Genomic DNA, 17,736 nt, shown 5'->3' with positions numbered 1-17,736 from the left:
ACTATTTAATTTGTTAAAATTAATTTTAAAATATAAATTATTTTATTTCTAACTTTTAATTAAAATTAATTAGGTATATGTTCGTCATGTGCAAATCAGGCACACACTGTAATACTATATATGTAGCTGCACTCAATTTGTTGATATCAACTCACTTTCTATTTAAAGAAATGTTAGAGGTTTAAATTCTATCTTTTGCATATAGCAATCTATTAATCAGTGACAAACTTTTAAATAAGACTCAAATCCTCAATCAATTAGTTTTTTATTTGACAAATTAAAAAATACCATGTGTAACTAAAAAAAAAGAGAAATTATATGTAATGTAGTATAAGAAGATATGTACACATAAAAAATTAAAGTTATCGATAGTTGATTTTGGTATATACACGGATTTTTTTTTTTGGTCATTACAATACAATATACCCATACAACACAGTCACCCACACTAATAGTTTTTTTTTTTTTTTGACTAATAGAATTTGAACCCAAATGTGATTATTTAGGAGACTTTGTTATAATATGCTCTACTAGAACCAAGCCTCCAACCTGTATGCACCGACTTTGATGTAAACTAAACAACTCAAGCACAGTATATATGTAACTAAACCAAGAGCACACACATATGTTTATTGTGGGGGTTGGTATAGTTGGTCATAGTAAAAAGTATGCACGCCATTTTGTACAAAAAGAAAAAAAGGGCCCCACTTAAAATTTGAAATAATGTAAATCCAAGTGTCGGCAGTGTACCATAAAAGCGTAGAGTTTGGATATCCCTCACTCTATCTATACAAAATAGTAACAAAATACTTGTCATCATGCTCTTTAAATAATATATACACTATATAATGATCAATTTAATTTAGCAACAAAGAAAGTACTCGAGGAGGAGACGATAAATGAATTAAAAAGGTAAATATCCAAGTGAGAAGTGGACCACCAAGTGGGTTGGGAAGCAAAGGTAATAATTGGCTTTGGAGTTACGCATATGCAACAATGAATGAATGCGATTACTAAACTAAACTTAGGGTTACAGGGTCAATTGTCAATCTCTAATATAATCAGCACTGACTCAGATTTTACAGTTTCGAGATGAACTTATATATAAAACCACAACATGCAATATTATTGGTTAAATAATAATAGATAGATGTAACTATAATATAATTTTTTTGTTCACCGTATCTCTTAATCTAACAAGTCAAAAATTAATCTGTCACAAATTTAAGCTCCATTTAAGAGTTTGTCACTAGCCTGAGATAAAAACCATTATAGTATTTTTGAAGTGATTATGAGTTTCCAATTCAATTCACGAGTTCTATAAAAAGTCTGACAAGATTTTAATGTTTGGAATTGGACATATTGGAACATTGATATTAGTAGGTGTGCTCCTTAAATTTATTTTTCTAAATTAGATAAATAATAAGTTTTCTTTTTCTTTCAAAGATTAAAGACAAAAAAGAAAAAATTCTCTGAAAAACAAATAGTTATTGTGAAAAAAAAAAAACAGCATAATATATGGAACCTTACGCTACTGATAGCAAGTTGGCGCTACTGCATTCTTTTTGGGAATTCCTATAAAATATAAACCACCAGTTGATTTTGACCAATGAAAAGTGGATTTTTTTTTTTTTTAAGTGGGCTAAGCATAAATTTTATACTGTATATTACATAAATACATAACAGAAATTATATTTATGTTATCTTTTTATTAATCATTTTAAATATGAAATAAAAAAGTTAAGAGTGAGTGTACGTAAAAATAACACAACATTTCTCGATACAACCAAACACGATGTTATAATAATAATAATAATAATAATAATAATAATAATAATAATAATAATAATAATAATAATTGCTTTGTCTGTTCATAATTTCAAACAATCTTATTAGATAACTAATTATGATACTAATCAACTACAATTAATTATTAATTGGAATGTAAAAAATTTTAAAAATTACCAAAAATAACATATAATTCATTCTAAAAAATTAATTTTATTACCACAATAAAAAAATAAAAACTATATAAAATTTTAATTATTTCACTTTCTTTTTTTACACCCCCAAAATAAAGTCTCTTTTTGCAGTGCTTCTCTTTCCATATAATTAATTATTAGTTAGGATGTAAAAAATTTTAAAAATTATCAAAAATAACATATAATTCATTCTAAAAAGTTAATTTTATTACTACAATAAAAACATAAAAACTATATGAAATTTTAATTACTTCACTCTCTTTTTTACATCTCCCCAAAATAAAGTCTCGTTTCGCGTTGCTTCTCTTTGCATTATGCATGTACTTATTTTTGCCGTGTGTATTTTTTTCTATTGTACTTTTCGGTGGTAAAACTTGAAACAAAATTTTAGAGGGACCAAACAGAGGATAATTGTTAAGATATTTTTTACATGGACCTCATTTAAGATAAGTTTGTCTTACCTCATCTTTTTTATTTGGATGATATTGTCAAATTTGAAGCTATTTTTCAAGATTTCATTCCAAAGAATTAAGGTCAAAATCATCAAATGCAAGTTTTTGAATTTTTGAAAGTTATATCTCACTTTCTTTATGATTCATTAAAGTAGAAGAGCTATTTATAGGTATTGATATTGTAAAAGTTATATGTTCTCCTTCTTAAATATTAGCCTTTCTCTTAAAAATTCATCAATTTTTTTATTTTTCATGATTATTTTATATAAAAATTTGAATATATATCCTGTAAAATATGTAAAAAAAAAAAGTTAGAAAGACAAATATTAAAATTTATAATATTTATTGAATTTCTTTTATCAATTTATACAAATACAATAATATCAATACCTATTGAATATTCTAATATTTTTTATCATATAAAAAATTTAATTAAATAAATAATAAAATATAAAATAATATTAAATTAAATAAAAAATACCTAATTTTTTATATTTAAACTCAAATGTAGAGGAAGTGTTCCAAATCCAACATGTTTTGAATGTTTAAAACTAAAAATTATTGTGCAATAAAAGTAAGAGATAAAGATTTGAACTTGAATACTTTAAGTTATAGTAAAGCATTTGATCCAACAAAACTATTTTTTATTTTTTGAAAAAATACTACTTTTTTTTTTATAAAAAATTTGGGGTCATGGCTCCATTTATCTCAATTAAGCTCCACCCTGGTGCCTTTGTTTTCTCTCTGCTGTACGTTCGCTTCTCTTTGCCGGTCCTTTATTTCGCTCCACCGTGCTGAAGTTCCTTTTCCGTGTGCCTCTCTTTGACGTGGTCAACTTCTCTATTGTGCTCATTTTTCTTTACACATAATTATTGGCGACAGAATCTTAAGCACGTCGCAAAAAAATACGTTGTCATTACTTCATTGTTACTATAAAATTTTAAGGTCTACAATCTATCGCGAATCTTTTTTCTTAGATTTTTTATTTGAGTATTTAAAAAGAAAGAGATTAAAAGAAAGAGGTTTAAAATTTTTAGAATTTTGGGATGTTGCTTTGTTTATTATTTGGAATGATATTTTTTTAGAATTTTTAGATATTAATGATTGTTATATTTTGATTTTTTGAATATTTTTTATTTAAAAAAAAATTAAAATATAATAAAAAATATTTAAAATTAAATAAAAAATATTAAAAATTATTATAAAAAATATTTAAAATTTAACAAAAACAAACATTTAAAACATTAATAAAAATAAATATTTAAAATTATTATACAAAAATTTTTAAAAATAATTCGAAGAAGAGAAATGTAAAGAGAAAAGTAGCATATATATTATATAGAGAGAGATCGTGGAAAAAAAAAAGCGCAAAAAAAGAGAAAAAAAAGAAGTAAAAAAAATAATAAGATGCCTATTTTTTAAGCATAAAACTATATCAAATTTTTTTATAAAATTAATTGCTTAGCTGGGGTATGTTTAAAATGAGTACAACAATTATGTGTTTATTGGATACGTTACATTTATATAGACAATTAGATTTAATTAGATGAAAATCAAAGGCTAATATAAAAAAAGAGCATTCATGGACTCTAATAAATACAGAATATTTTAGTATATAAATAAATGCTTTAAATGACAATACTTTAATACGCAATACTTTAAATGACAACAGAATCTTTTATTCTTAAATAATTAAATATAAAATATATAAATAAAAAATATGAGTATTTTTTATTCAATAAAATTAATTATTATACAATAAATTTTATAATATTAAAAAATTATATTAAAATAAAAATTTAAATTATAACATAAAAATATAAAATAATTAAAATTTTATTTTATGTTATTTGACAAATAATTAAATTATTATATTAAAAAATTTATTAATTAACTAATTTTATTAAAGATATTATTATATAAAATATTTTTTCATCAAAATATTTTTAAAATATAATTTATTTAAAATATTATATATAATACATAAAAATATTAACCTTTTTTTTCAATTTTTTTAAAAAAATGGAATAAAAATAATATAATTTTAAATACATCCCAATCACATTATATATTTACTTATATTAATAAGACCTAAACTAATCAAACTTATGTAATTAAAAATATAAAATATATAAATACAAAAAAATAAATATTTTTTATTTATTAAAATTAACATTTAAAGTTTCATAAATATAATATTTAAAATTATATATTTATAATAAGATCATTTTTTATTTTTATTATTTCTAAGTATTTTTTATTGTTTTAGTTAAATTTTTTATTCTCTAACTCAACCAAATTTATATATATATGTGTGTGTGAAAAATTAGTGTAAATGTCATAATATTTTTAAAATATTTTTATTTTTTTGCATTTATATGTTTTATATTTTTAATTACGTAAACTTGATTAATTTAGGTCTTATTAATATAAAAAAATATGTAATATAATAGGCATGTTTATAAAATTATATTATTTATTCTATTTTTCTAAAAAAATTAAAAAAATAAAAAAGTTAATATTTTCATGTATTATATATAGTATTTTAACTAAATTATAATTTTAAAATATTTTGATGAAAAATTATATTATATAATAATACCTTTAATAAAATTAGTTAGTTAATAAATTTTAAATATAATAACTTAATTATTTGTCAAGTAATATAAAATAAAATTTTAATTATTTTATATTCTTATGCTACAGTTTAAAATTTTATTTTAATATAATTTTTTAATATCATAAAAAAATTTTGCATAATAATTAATTTTATTGAATAAAGAATACTAATATTTTTTTATTTATATGTTTTATATTTAATTATGTAAGAATAAAAGATTCTGTTATCCTTTAAAGTATTGTCATTTAAAGTATTTATTTATGAGAAATTCTCCACATACAAGCGTTTTTTTATACAAGTCTTTACAAGTGCACATTTTTCTTCTTCTTGCGCACGTTCTTCTTCCTCTTCCTCTTCTTCTTATTTTTTTTCTTTCGTTTCTTGCCTTCTCTTTCTCCTTCTTCAACCATTACTGCACGTTTTTACTGCACCTTCTTCTTCTTGCTGCACGTTCTTCTTCTTTTTTTTTGTCGTTTCTTGCCTTCTCTTTCTCCTTCTTCAACCGTTACTCACTGCACCTTCTTCTTCTTCTTCTTCTTGTGCATGTTCTTCTTTCGTTTCTTGTTTTCTTTTTCTCATTCTTCATTTACGTGCTTTTCTCTCTATTTTCTTTCTTTGTTATTCTCGATTTTCATTATTTTTTAACATCAAACTCTGAATCATTTTTGAAGAAGAAGAAGCAGCAGAAGATGAGGAGGAGAAAGAGAAAGAGTTCTGAATTATACATAAGGTGTACTTCAATGAATTTTGGGTGTATTTCTTAAATCCTTTGGGTGTAATTTTTGTAATCTTTTGGGTGTATTTCTGTAATCCCTTGGGTATATTTCTGTAATCGTTTGAGTGTATTTCTGAAGTTCCATTATCTTCAAATTTGGCAAGAAACTCGTTTTCATGGAGGAAGAAGAAGAAGAAGAGTAGTTTATAATGCATGGTGAGTAGCGCACTTTAGAAACAGGAAGTGGTTGAATAACGTGCGTTTATTTACTCTTAAATGTAGGAGTGTAATACGTGTTTTTTATTAAACTTGTACCAACTTATAAAACTTGTAAGCATTTGTATGTGTAACAGACCTCTTTATTTATATACTAGAATATTCTGTATTTATTAAAATTTATCAATACTTTTCTTTTATATTAATCTTTAATTTTTATCTAATTAAATATAATGATTTATATAAATATAACGTATCCAATAAACACATTATTATTATTATTATGCTCGTTTTAGACATACCGGTTAGCTGCATATAAAATTGACCGCTTAAACTTTTCGAATTCGAAAATAATGACTTGATAACAAAAGATAGTGTACAGTTCATTGTTTAAGGAACTTTCGATTTTGCTACGGATGATGCATCATACATTTACTCAAAACTTTCCTATTTAATACTAAAATTGTTTTCATATTTTAACTTAATTTTTGTTGCTCATGTTTTTTTTTCTTATGACTTCGGATTGAATTTTGAAGGTTATACCTGCTGAACATGCACTGTGATAATTAAAGCTATAATAAAAATGTGCATGTTTATATTTGGGTTTATTAGCTAATATGTGTAGGTGTTAGGACTGGTGTCAAGATATATACAATAAAATTATTAATTAAAAAAATATAAAATTTAAGTTTTAATGTATTTGTTTTATATATATTAAAATAAAATATTAAAATTTTTATTAATAGTAATTTATATGTTAATTAAAATCTTTTTAAATTTAATATTTTTCTTGATGATATATAACTAGTATATGATATATAGTTAATTGGACAATACACACATGACACAATATTAATAGCACCATTTAATTTAAAAATCCTATTAATAGAAATAAATAATTGAACAACAGTAAAAAATACACTAACAATAGTAGTATTAAAAGTTAAAGATAAAGTAACATTTTTGTTTTGAATATTTGTAATTTTGTTTTTAATTTTTTTTATTTGTATTAACATTATCTCTAAACATTAATTTTATATAAAATATTAGAAACTAAATTAAAATTTTTTTAGATATAATTTTGATATAAATAAAAAATATTAAAATTAAAATCAAATATTAAAAATATTAAAAAAATCGTAATCGTTAAGGAGGAAAAAATATAATTTAGCTAAAGTTAAAATTAGTAATATCTTACAATAGTAAGTGGACAATGATACGATGTGTCAATACATGTAAAGTACTGCGTTATGAGACATGGTTGTACGTTTGCTCAAAAGCCAAAGCCTGGGAAGAAAAAATTGACATATATATATATATATATATATATATATATATATATATATATATATATGTATATATGGTGGAAAAACGTGTGGCCACAAGAGATTGGATTAGGGCTTGTAATTATTTTGCATATCCCAAGTTTTTCACTTTCAAGTTGGACCATATGTTATGTTATTAACTCATTAATTGAGAGCTAATAAACATGAATTATTAGGGAGTGAATCCTTAATGGAGGTGGACCCAAGGTTCCTGAGAATTCACTCAATCACATGTTATGTTAAAAAGGCAGCAAGCCAGCAACCGACGTGTGTGTGTGCGGCTCTCAATTTTAACACAACACAAATCCTGACTTCCGATCCAAGTTTTATTATTATTAATTAATTCATTATTACTACTATCAATTAAGATAAAAACTCAAATGAAATCGATTTTATGTTATATCTCAGAGTCGTTAAATAAAAATTTAGTTAAATTAGTCAAATCATCTAAATAAATTTCACATAAAATCGACTGCACCAGAATTTTTACTATCAATTAAAGTAAAAATTCAAGTGAAATTGACTTTACGTGAAGTTAATACCTGAAAGCTATTAAATAAAAATTTAATCAAATCAATCAAATCATTTAAGTGGTCTCAATAACGAGTTTCTCCCATCAATTAATTACCCTCTCCTCCACACTAAAACGAAGGCTAACATGAAATATTAGACAATTAAGTATAAACAAGAGAGAATAAAAAAAGGGAAAAAGATTCCATAATTGGTGAGGTGGAAGCATCCTCTTTTGGTTCTGGGTACCTATCTCCACCTCTTCACTCTTCTTCTCCTTGGCTTCCATTCCATTCCATTCCTCCTTTTTCTCTCTACAAAGCTTGCTTCTTTTCTTTCAAACCCCATTACAACTCACAACTCCTTCATCTCTCTCACTCACATTTTCCCTCGGTCAAAGAATGACGGAACCGGCTTCCAAACCCAACGGAAACGGCGCAATTAACGGAACCGCCGCAGCCCCAGCGGTTAACGGCAACCAAGGCCCAGTCAAATCCCAGCTCTACAACCCCAACCGCCAAGTCTATCGCCCACAGTCGCACTACCACCGCCGGCACCGCTCCGGTCGCAGCATCTGCTGCTGCTGCTGCTTCTGGACAATCCTCATCATCCTCGCCGCCGCACTCCTCGCCGCAATCGTAGGCGCCGCACTCTACGTTCTTTACCGGCCACACCAGCCGCAATTCTCCATCACCAACCTCCGCATTGCGAGGATGAACCTAACAACCTCCACTGACTCGCCGTCACACCTGACCACACTCTTCAACCTCACTCTCATCGCAAAGAACCCTAACAACCACCTTGTGTTCTTCTACGATCCGTTCACCGTGACGGCGCTGTCAGATTCCGTTTTCATTGGGAACGGGTCGCTAACAGCGTTTGAGTCCGACAAGAACAACCAGACGAGCTTGAGGGCGGTGGTGTCGGGGTCACAGGATCTGGACACGGAGTCGCTGAGCACCATGAGATCGGCACTGAAGAAGAAGAAGGGGTTCCCGGTGGTGATTCAGATGGACACCAAGGTGAAGATGAGAATGGAGTGGCTCAAGAGCAAGAAGGTTGGCATCAGAGTCACCTGCGATGGGATCAGGGGCACCGTCCCCGCCGGCAAGTCGCCGGCTGTTGCTTCCGTCATCGACTCCCAGTGTAAGGTTGATCTCAGAATCAAGATCTGGAAGTTCTCTTTTTAGTTTTCCTTCAAATTTTTATAAACTAAAAAAAACCAAGTGTTTAATTTGATTGGTTTCATTATTATTGGTGATTCGTTGTTATGAGTAATCAATCCAATCATCAATGTCCCTATTTTTCTTTTATAATTTTAAAATTATTCTTTTTGTTGTCATAATTGCTTTTTTTTTTTTTTTAATAGAGAGGGGTTAATGGGTTGATTATGATGAGGGAATATATCATGCTTTGAGAATTGAAAAAGCTTAATCTGTAATGAAACCAAGAAAAAGTTGAAATTTGAGCTTGTTATATGAGATTTAGGGCAAAGCAAGTCCTAAATTTAGAAAATTTTCCCCCTTAATGCCATTGTAGTTTGTTGCTGTAATTTGCCTCAGAGTAATACAACTTGAAATTATATCTGGGTTTTGAAATCTAAATGCCTCTCTTATTTTTCTTAAAAAAAAAAAAATCTAAACCCTTGAATTATTTAGTGAGACCTGTGACTCAACCTGTCTTGTCTAAAATTTACTGATTTAGGAGTGATTGTTCCTTATATTTATCACTTTAGTTTGTAGAAATGATGAAAATCCTCAATTACTTATTTATAGTCTTGAATGAGTTGGAATAGTACTAAAAAAAGAAAGAAAGAAAATGGATGAATTGAGAAAAAAATGAAAGCCACAAGCAATGAATCTTGCTTTGCTTGTTAAGTGAGCAGTTATTTCCATGTCTCTATTTTGTAATGGAAATCCATTAGTGTTATTATTTGATATTAAAGAAGAATTTAAAAGAATACAGTTCTTAATAGTAATACAGTGAAACACTGATGAGTCTAACTCACATTTTGACCTCAACAAAGATGGAAATATAGAAGAGAGGACTCTTATGGAGGTGATGTCAGTGACTGTATTGTATTAGATTTTGCTGTGAGAATTTTTCGATCTTCCAAGCAGAGCAGAATACAGAGTGTACTGAAATTGTTGTAAACTGGGGTTTAGATGATGAGATCAGGTGCTGTTCCATCCTTCTTGTGAAATTCAGCAACCTGTCCCACACTAAGTGCCACGTGCAATCTCGTTGTCCCAAATTGGATTTGATTCTCTCTTTTTCTGCTCTGTTACATTGCTGTTCTATAACAACAAAAACACTACAGTGCCATTGCAATTTCTCAATTTCACATTGTAATCAGAGGATTGAAACTGTTTCCACAAAAACAAATGTGAGAAGAAAATTAAAGATAAAAATTCAGGTGGAATCGACTTCATGTAAAGTTGATAGATGAGAGTCGTTAAATGATTTAACTGATTTGACTAAATTTTTATGGGTGAAGTCGACTTCACTCAAATTTTTACTAAAATTAAAAAGTATTAAGAAAGTAAGAAACAATAGTGTCTTTTTCTTTTGTCTAGTGGCATGGTCAAATATTTTAATTTTAGGGGTTTGGGGCCAAAGCAGAGATCCCAAAAAATGTGCTCTTTGATCTGAGGGCAATGGGTCGTGGCCTGCAGTATGCGTCTTTTAATGGTTTCTATATTTTTCAGTTTTGGTCCTAATTAGATTTAAGCCTGTCCGTTGAGTAAAATTTAAATGGATATATAAATTAAAAAATAATGTTAAATCTATTTTTGATATTATTATATGTTATATATATATATTTTTTACATTGTATTTTGTATGAATTTATACGATAATACTTATAGATACAATAGAAATAAGTATATAATATTTCAATAACTGAAAATAACCAGCAGTTTTTTAATTTTATTTTTCATAAATTACGACATTGTGTATTTTCAACATTGTTATTATAAATAAATAATATTCAAAAACATAAAAGGTTGAAATGATAAAAAAAATTGTAAAAATATATATTTAACTATTCTAGAAAATTTATTTTTTAATACACAATGAGTCAATTATTTAACAAAATAAAAAATATTTTAAATATAAAAATAATTATGTAAAATATTAGCAATAATATTTTATAGAATAAGACATATGATTATATAAAAAAGATTCAAGAAAAAGGTGTGAAGTATATGTTAATTTAAATAGTAAATATGAGTAAAAATGAGTACAAAAATAAAAGAATAAATTTTATGATTATGATTTGAGAATGAGTGAATGAGAGAGAATATATTGTGTATAGTTAACATAGTAACGAGTGAGAGTTAGTGATTATAATTAGTGAGAAAAATTAATACAATTGTAAATATTTTTAGAAACATTATAGATAGAAAAGAGAAGATAAAGAATAATTGTAAAGTGAATGTTAATTTATATAGAAAATATAAGAAGGAATGAGTATGAAAAATAGGATGAATTATGTGTTTTTATTATTTAATTTATATTTATTAAAAAAATAACATTATTGATATTGAAATCATATAGTATCTTATATAAGTAAAGAGTGAGAGAATATAAAAAATATAGAGTAATTTAATGAAAAATAAATACTATAAGAATGAAAAATAAAATAAAGATGAATTTTAAGTTATAATTCTATATAGTAAATATAAGAAAGAATGAGTAGATGATAAATTATATTTATATCTATTAAAGAAAAATAATATTAATATTAAAAGCATATAATGTCTTATATAAATATAAAGAGTAACAGAATATAAAATTTAGAGAGTAACCTAAAAAAATATATACCATGAGAATGAAAAAAAAAATCTTAAGTCATAATAACGAAACATATGAGAAGTATAAGCAAAATGATTAAAAAGTAATTCAATTGGAAATAAAAGAATTAAAAAATAATAGTAATAAGTAAATTGTGACAATTATTTATTTAAGTTGACATAACATCATATTAAAATGTTAAACTCTATTTTAATATATTATAAATTGATAGACAAATAGATAGATCAACTCTTAGAAGTGAAAAATGAGAAAAGTTGAGTCACACCAAATTTAAATTAGCTTATTAACAATTAAGTCTATCTATAAAACTGAAGTATGACTCATCAAAATACACAAATTGATTTAAACTCACTAATTATTTCAAATAACATCAACATAATATATATATATATATATATATATATATATATATAAAATAAACTATTTATTATGTAGTTTATATCTTCCAATAAAATCAGATGTAAAAAAATTGTTATGAAATTATATATCAAAATATTTTATTAATTTTTATAATTTTATTAAATTTAATTATAATTTATATAATTTTTTTAATTAGATCCCTACATTACTTTTATTTTTATATTTAGGTCTTTCTTAGTGTAAAAAATATTAAAATTAACTGAATATTTCTTCACAAATAAAAAATATTTATAATTAAAAACTTAATTAGATCTTTGATCGTATGTATTTTAGAAAAAATATTCTGTTAATTTTAATGTTTTTTTTTTTACATGAAAATAATTTAATTATAAAATTAAAAACAGTATAAAAATTTAATTTAAAAATATATAAAAATCTAATTAAAAATTTAGTAAAATTATAAGAACTAACAACAAAATAATTAAACCTAAATTTTATTATATTTTAGTTCAATGCATTCAATTCACAATAAAATAAACAAAGATATTACAATTTTGATACGACAAAAATAAAAATTGATATACTATCATATATTTAACAAATATAAAGTTTATAATTATATGTGTTTAGGGTTATAATTTTTACTATAAATTAAAAATATAAAATACATAATATGTATTTTTAGCTAAATCCTTATAAAATGCAATTCTGATAACCAAGTGCACAATTCCCTTGACCGAATGATGTTTCTATGGAAGTTTATAGAGTAAAGTATTATTTTTGTCCCCAACGTTTAAGGTAAGTCTTATTTGTGTCTTTAATGTTTAAATCGTCCTATTTGTATTTCTAATGTTTATAAAAGTGATTCAATGTTATTCTACTATCAATTATACTAACAAATTAGATTATATTTTTCAATTATTCTCACTTGGATGTATTCATTCTCAATTAGGTCTCACTTGGATGTGTTCGATTTTAATATTATACTCACTATTTGTGTTTAGATTCAATTATGTCCTAGAAAAGTGAATTATGTAAATGTTATAGGAATTAGTTTCAACTTTTGATGAGTTATTTTTCGGAATGGATCATCGATTCTATCCTAGACATTTGTATTTTAACTTCAAAAAGAGATTTTTAAAACTCAAACTAAAGCGTTCATGATGTGTAATTGACGGCAGGATAACATTGAATCACTTTTACAAACGTTTGGATACAAATAGGATGATTTAAATGTTAGGGACACAAATAGGATTTATCCCAAACGTTGGTGACAAAAACGATACTTTACTCAAGTTTATATTAGGGTAAAAACTCAGGTACAGTCGACTTCACGTGGAGTTGATAATTGAGAATCGTTAGATGATTTGACTTATTTGACTAAATTTTCATCTAACGGCTCTCAACTATCAATTTCACAGCTGCACCTAAATTTTCACCTTATATTAGTCGTGCTAATCAAAAGTTTTTCTACAATTCGGGTATACGAAATAATTTTTAAACTTTTATCCAGTGTTCAATATTATTTAAATATTATTTCACAAGATCTATAAATTTTCACAAATAATTTCTAGAGTTCGTCCAAATCTACACAGAACCTTGCATTAGAATTGTTAGATGATTTGTAGAATTCCAATTGCCAAAAAAAAAAAGAAAAAAATCCCCTGTCCCTACCCTGCTCCACACATCATATGTTAACACTCTTGATCCTGATCACATTTAATTTAACCAAACACAATGGCAATAAAAACGAGCTACACAGAAATTGAACAGTCGCGGGTCGAAATCAACAGATATTAATTCCATTTCAACATTGGAAATCAGAAATTTTAAACAAAGGTAGCACACAACAACTATAATGTTGGGAATAAGACACCATTCTCCCTTGAGAAAACACCTTTGACAGAGAAATAAAATAGACACAATCACAACACAAGAATTTAACGTGGAAACTCCAATTACCGGAGAAAAAACCACGGCCGTTGTCAAATGACAACCAGAGAATATCACTATGTGAAAATTGTTACAACACATAGACTTCTTTTCCTCACCGGCACCCCAGTACACCCACACTCTCTCAAAGCAAATATCTAACTACACCTCACAACACTCTCTAATCAAAGAGTTCAGAGGAAAAGAAAAATCAGATACAAGCTTAAAGTGTTTCCGACTGGTGCAAAAACAAATGGAGAACTTAGCCTCATATTTATAGCCTAGGCCACCCACTCCATTTGCTATACTAAGCAATGTGGGACTAATTCAACCAAATTCTAACAATCTTCACCTTGATTGAAATAGTCACACATCTTCAGCTTCTATTGTCAACACCGACAATTCTTTGCTGCCATTGTCTATACCGACAATCATAGTTCAGAGAACTATCATACTCCACCATGAAAGTATACTCACTTGGAATTAGACCACTCCAAGCATTTCGCCTTGGTACAGATCGAAACCTTGCTGAAAATTCATGGTGCAACTTCCAAATTGGCTTTTCCTGGAAGTTCTTCAGCCATCGACCTAACTCCGCCACACACCTTGCATCTCAACGCCAACCAATGCCCGTGTGCAATTGTGGACCCAATTGCCACAACTCATCCTTATCCATGACAGTGCGGTAATACCATGAGGATCCTTCTTGTCTTCTAGAGAACATCATCTTCTCTCATAGAGAGAGCAACCAGAGATCTTCTCTTTCAACGCCTTGTGCAAACCTGATTGTATCAACACATCCTTGACTTGTACTTGCCACAAGCCAAAATTGATTCTTCCATCAAATTTCTCTATTTCAAGCTTCACAGCACTTGAATACCCTGACATTGTTGCAACCGTATACTGGAATAGTATAACTCAACTGTAGACCGTGCACTAGGAAGGATCTCCAGGAAAGAGAGGTGGGTCACAATGGACACACTTAAATACCAGGTCTTTCTTTAGCCAGAACCTTTCCAAACTGCACTCTCACAGTGTCACACTGCCTTCCAACAACAACAACAGCAACCAAAGATCAACCTCAAGCCACAGGACAAAATTCTTTTCTGATGTGGAAGGTCAGACTAGGCTGCAACCACAGAGCATACTAAGAATAAATCCCACCAAACCGAAGCTCTGATACCACTTGTTGGGAATAAGACACCATTCCCCCTTGAGAAAACACCTTTGACAGAGAAATAAAATAGACACAATCACAACACAAGAATTTAACGTGGAAACTCCAATTACCGGAGAAAAAACCACGGCCGTTGTCAAATGACAACCAGAGAATATCACTATGTGAAAATTGTTACAACACATAGACTTCTTTTCCTCACCGGCACCCCAGTACACCCACACTCTCTCAAAGCAAATATCTAACTACACCTCACAACACTCTCTAATCAAAGAGTTCAGAGGAAAAGAAAAATCAGATACAAGCTTAAAGTGTTTCCGACTGGTGCAAAAACAAATGGAGAACTTAGCCTCATATTTATAGCCTAGGCCACCCACTCCATTTGCTATACTAAGCAATGTGGGACTAATTCAACCAAATTCTAACATATAATAAGTGTATGCAAGTGATTTGATCATTTATCAGCATCAAATGAAGCGCATGACAGTGATGGGGTGTCTTAATTTGGTGCACGTGCTTACGATGGCTACACCGATCCCACTTGCCTCTATCAAGTATGCTCTTTCTCCAATTCCATTTCTTTTCTTTTCGTTTTTTCTTCCCACCCACGATTACCTATCTAGAATCTTATTAGTGATGAATACCAGATTTTGTTGTCTCCACTTTCAAATTCCTATTCTATAAGTTTGTTTACGGACAGGACAGTGGAATAAATAAAGACGTGTTTAACAGATGAGATATGAATAAAAATATTATGTCTAGAATATAAGAATATTAAATTTTGTATCTCTGTCTTTTAAGATTCTGTTTAGTTGATGTATACAATGAAATATAGACATAAAGACACATACATCAAAGACATGAACATAAAATATATGTTTATGTATTATGTTTGGCAAAAATAAAAAATAAGACGCACATATTTAAAAAGACTGAATTATTATTTATTCAATTCCAAATTTTACTACCATCATTATACATCCATTACCTTAAACACTGCATATCATCACTATTAAATTTTTATTTCTTCTAATATCATCTTAAATAATCATTTAAATATTAAATATATAATTTTCTTTAAAAAAATAGAAAATTAAAACTCAAAATTTAAATAAAAAAAAAATTAAATGTATAATATTTTTTTTAAAGAAAATAGAAAGATAAATTTAATTGTAAAATTTAAAAAAAGAAGATGAAAAAGAAAAGTTTAGGAAGATAAGAGGATAAATTTTAAAAATGGAATAATAGTAAAAGAGTAAAAAATTAATGTCTCACAAATTATGTCTTGGTATCTCACTAAATTAGAGGTACACAAATTTAATATTTTTGTGTCCATCTATGTCTTTCCGTGTCCTTCAAAAATTTATATTTCACCAAACATGAATGTTAACTTAACACTACCTTATATTTTATTTTTAGAGTAAAGCTAGGGAACCAAAAGCATATCAGCCAAAACCCAGCCAAATACCTTTGGATGAATTCAAAATTTTTACGAGTTAATATATATGGATGTTTCTTCTACTAAGTATTAGAATGTTCCTTTTTCATATTAAATGGATGTTCTTTTATATATTTTTCGAATTTGTGATTGTTAGAAGTGGATAGATTAATGTGAAAAAAAAGAGGAATGTTTTTATAGGTTTTAATTAGGTTTACTTAATCAATTTAAAATTTTTTTAATTTTGAATTTAAAAATTTAAAAATTTAAAAATTAATTAATTATTGATATAAATTAATATAGTTTTGTTTAGTTTTTGGCTGATAAATTTTTGGTTCCTTATACTTTTCCTTATTTTTATTGTTTTGTCAAATTCTGTTCTCAGAACAAACCAGCCAGCCTATATGTATTGTATAATTTCCATCATTAGAAATAAAAAGATAGCTTTGTGATCTCTTTTTGTCACCGAAAATATAAAATATTTATTTTTTGTATAAACCTACAATTATTTTTAGTTGTTAATTACGTGGGAGAGGGAGAAATTAAATGGGTCTGGATGATTGTGACCCTAAAAGCAAGGGGAGAACGAACCAAGTTGGTTGTGGCTCTTGTAATGTGATGGTCCATGCAAATCATTTGCCGCTGCTACTACACAGTCAATTAAATGATTGAAAGAATTTTGTTTCGGATGCATTATTATTATTGAAGAAGCAAAGTAATAACGTTTGTATTGTGATCAAAGAAACATGAACATGACGCCCTTCAATTATTGGCTGGACTGTCTCAATCAACTTACTATATTGCTAGTGTTGTTTTCATTGCCAGCTCTAGGACCTTTGTTTATAAGTACTTTTCTTTGGCTTAATTAGTTTATTCCTTAATCAAGCATTCAAGCACTCAGATCATAAATTCAATATATTTTAATGGGGGTTAAAACAGTGCAGTAGGTGTAAATGGGATTTTTGTTGTGGTCCTAGATCTATGGAGCTTTATTTGTTTCAGAATCTGACTTAAGCTACGGTAATCTACAATAACTTACCACTCAATTTAAGTCTTTTTTTGAACATTAGTAGGATTCAATGCAAAATATTAAACACTTCTAGATAAGAGGTGGTTGTTTGGGATTTGGATTCTCTGCCGTTTGAATTTTATTTTAGAGAGTAAAATGTGATCTCTCATCATTTATTTTATAG

At 27.2% G+C, this 17,736-nt stretch overlaps 1 protein-coding gene across 1 annotated transcript; it reads left to right on the top strand.

Annotated features, from left to right (window-relative positions):
* The first annotated feature begins 7,970 nt into the window (after window positions 1-7,970).
* LOC112706371 (NDR1/HIN1-like protein 13) lies at window positions 7,971-9,335 on the top strand. The gene has a single exon (XM_025757642.3). The coding sequence runs from the start codon at window positions 8,222-8,224 to the stop codon at window positions 9,008-9,010; it is 789 nt and encodes a 262-aa protein (XP_025613427.1). The 5' UTR covers window positions 7,971-8,221; the 3' UTR covers window positions 9,011-9,335.
* Window positions 9,336-17,736: the final 8,401 nt, after the last annotated feature.

This window comes from Arachis hypogaea, chromosome 8, assembly GCF_003086295.3.
Source record: "Arachis hypogaea cultivar Tifrunner chromosome 8, arahy.Tifrunner.gnm2.J5K5, whole genome shotgun sequence".
In the NCBI taxonomy this organism is placed as follows: domain Eukaryota; kingdom Viridiplantae; phylum Streptophyta; class Magnoliopsida; order Fabales; family Fabaceae; genus Arachis; species Arachis hypogaea.
The sequence above is the reverse complement of the archived record's forward strand: the minus strand, read 5'-3'. Positions and strand labels throughout refer to the sequence as shown.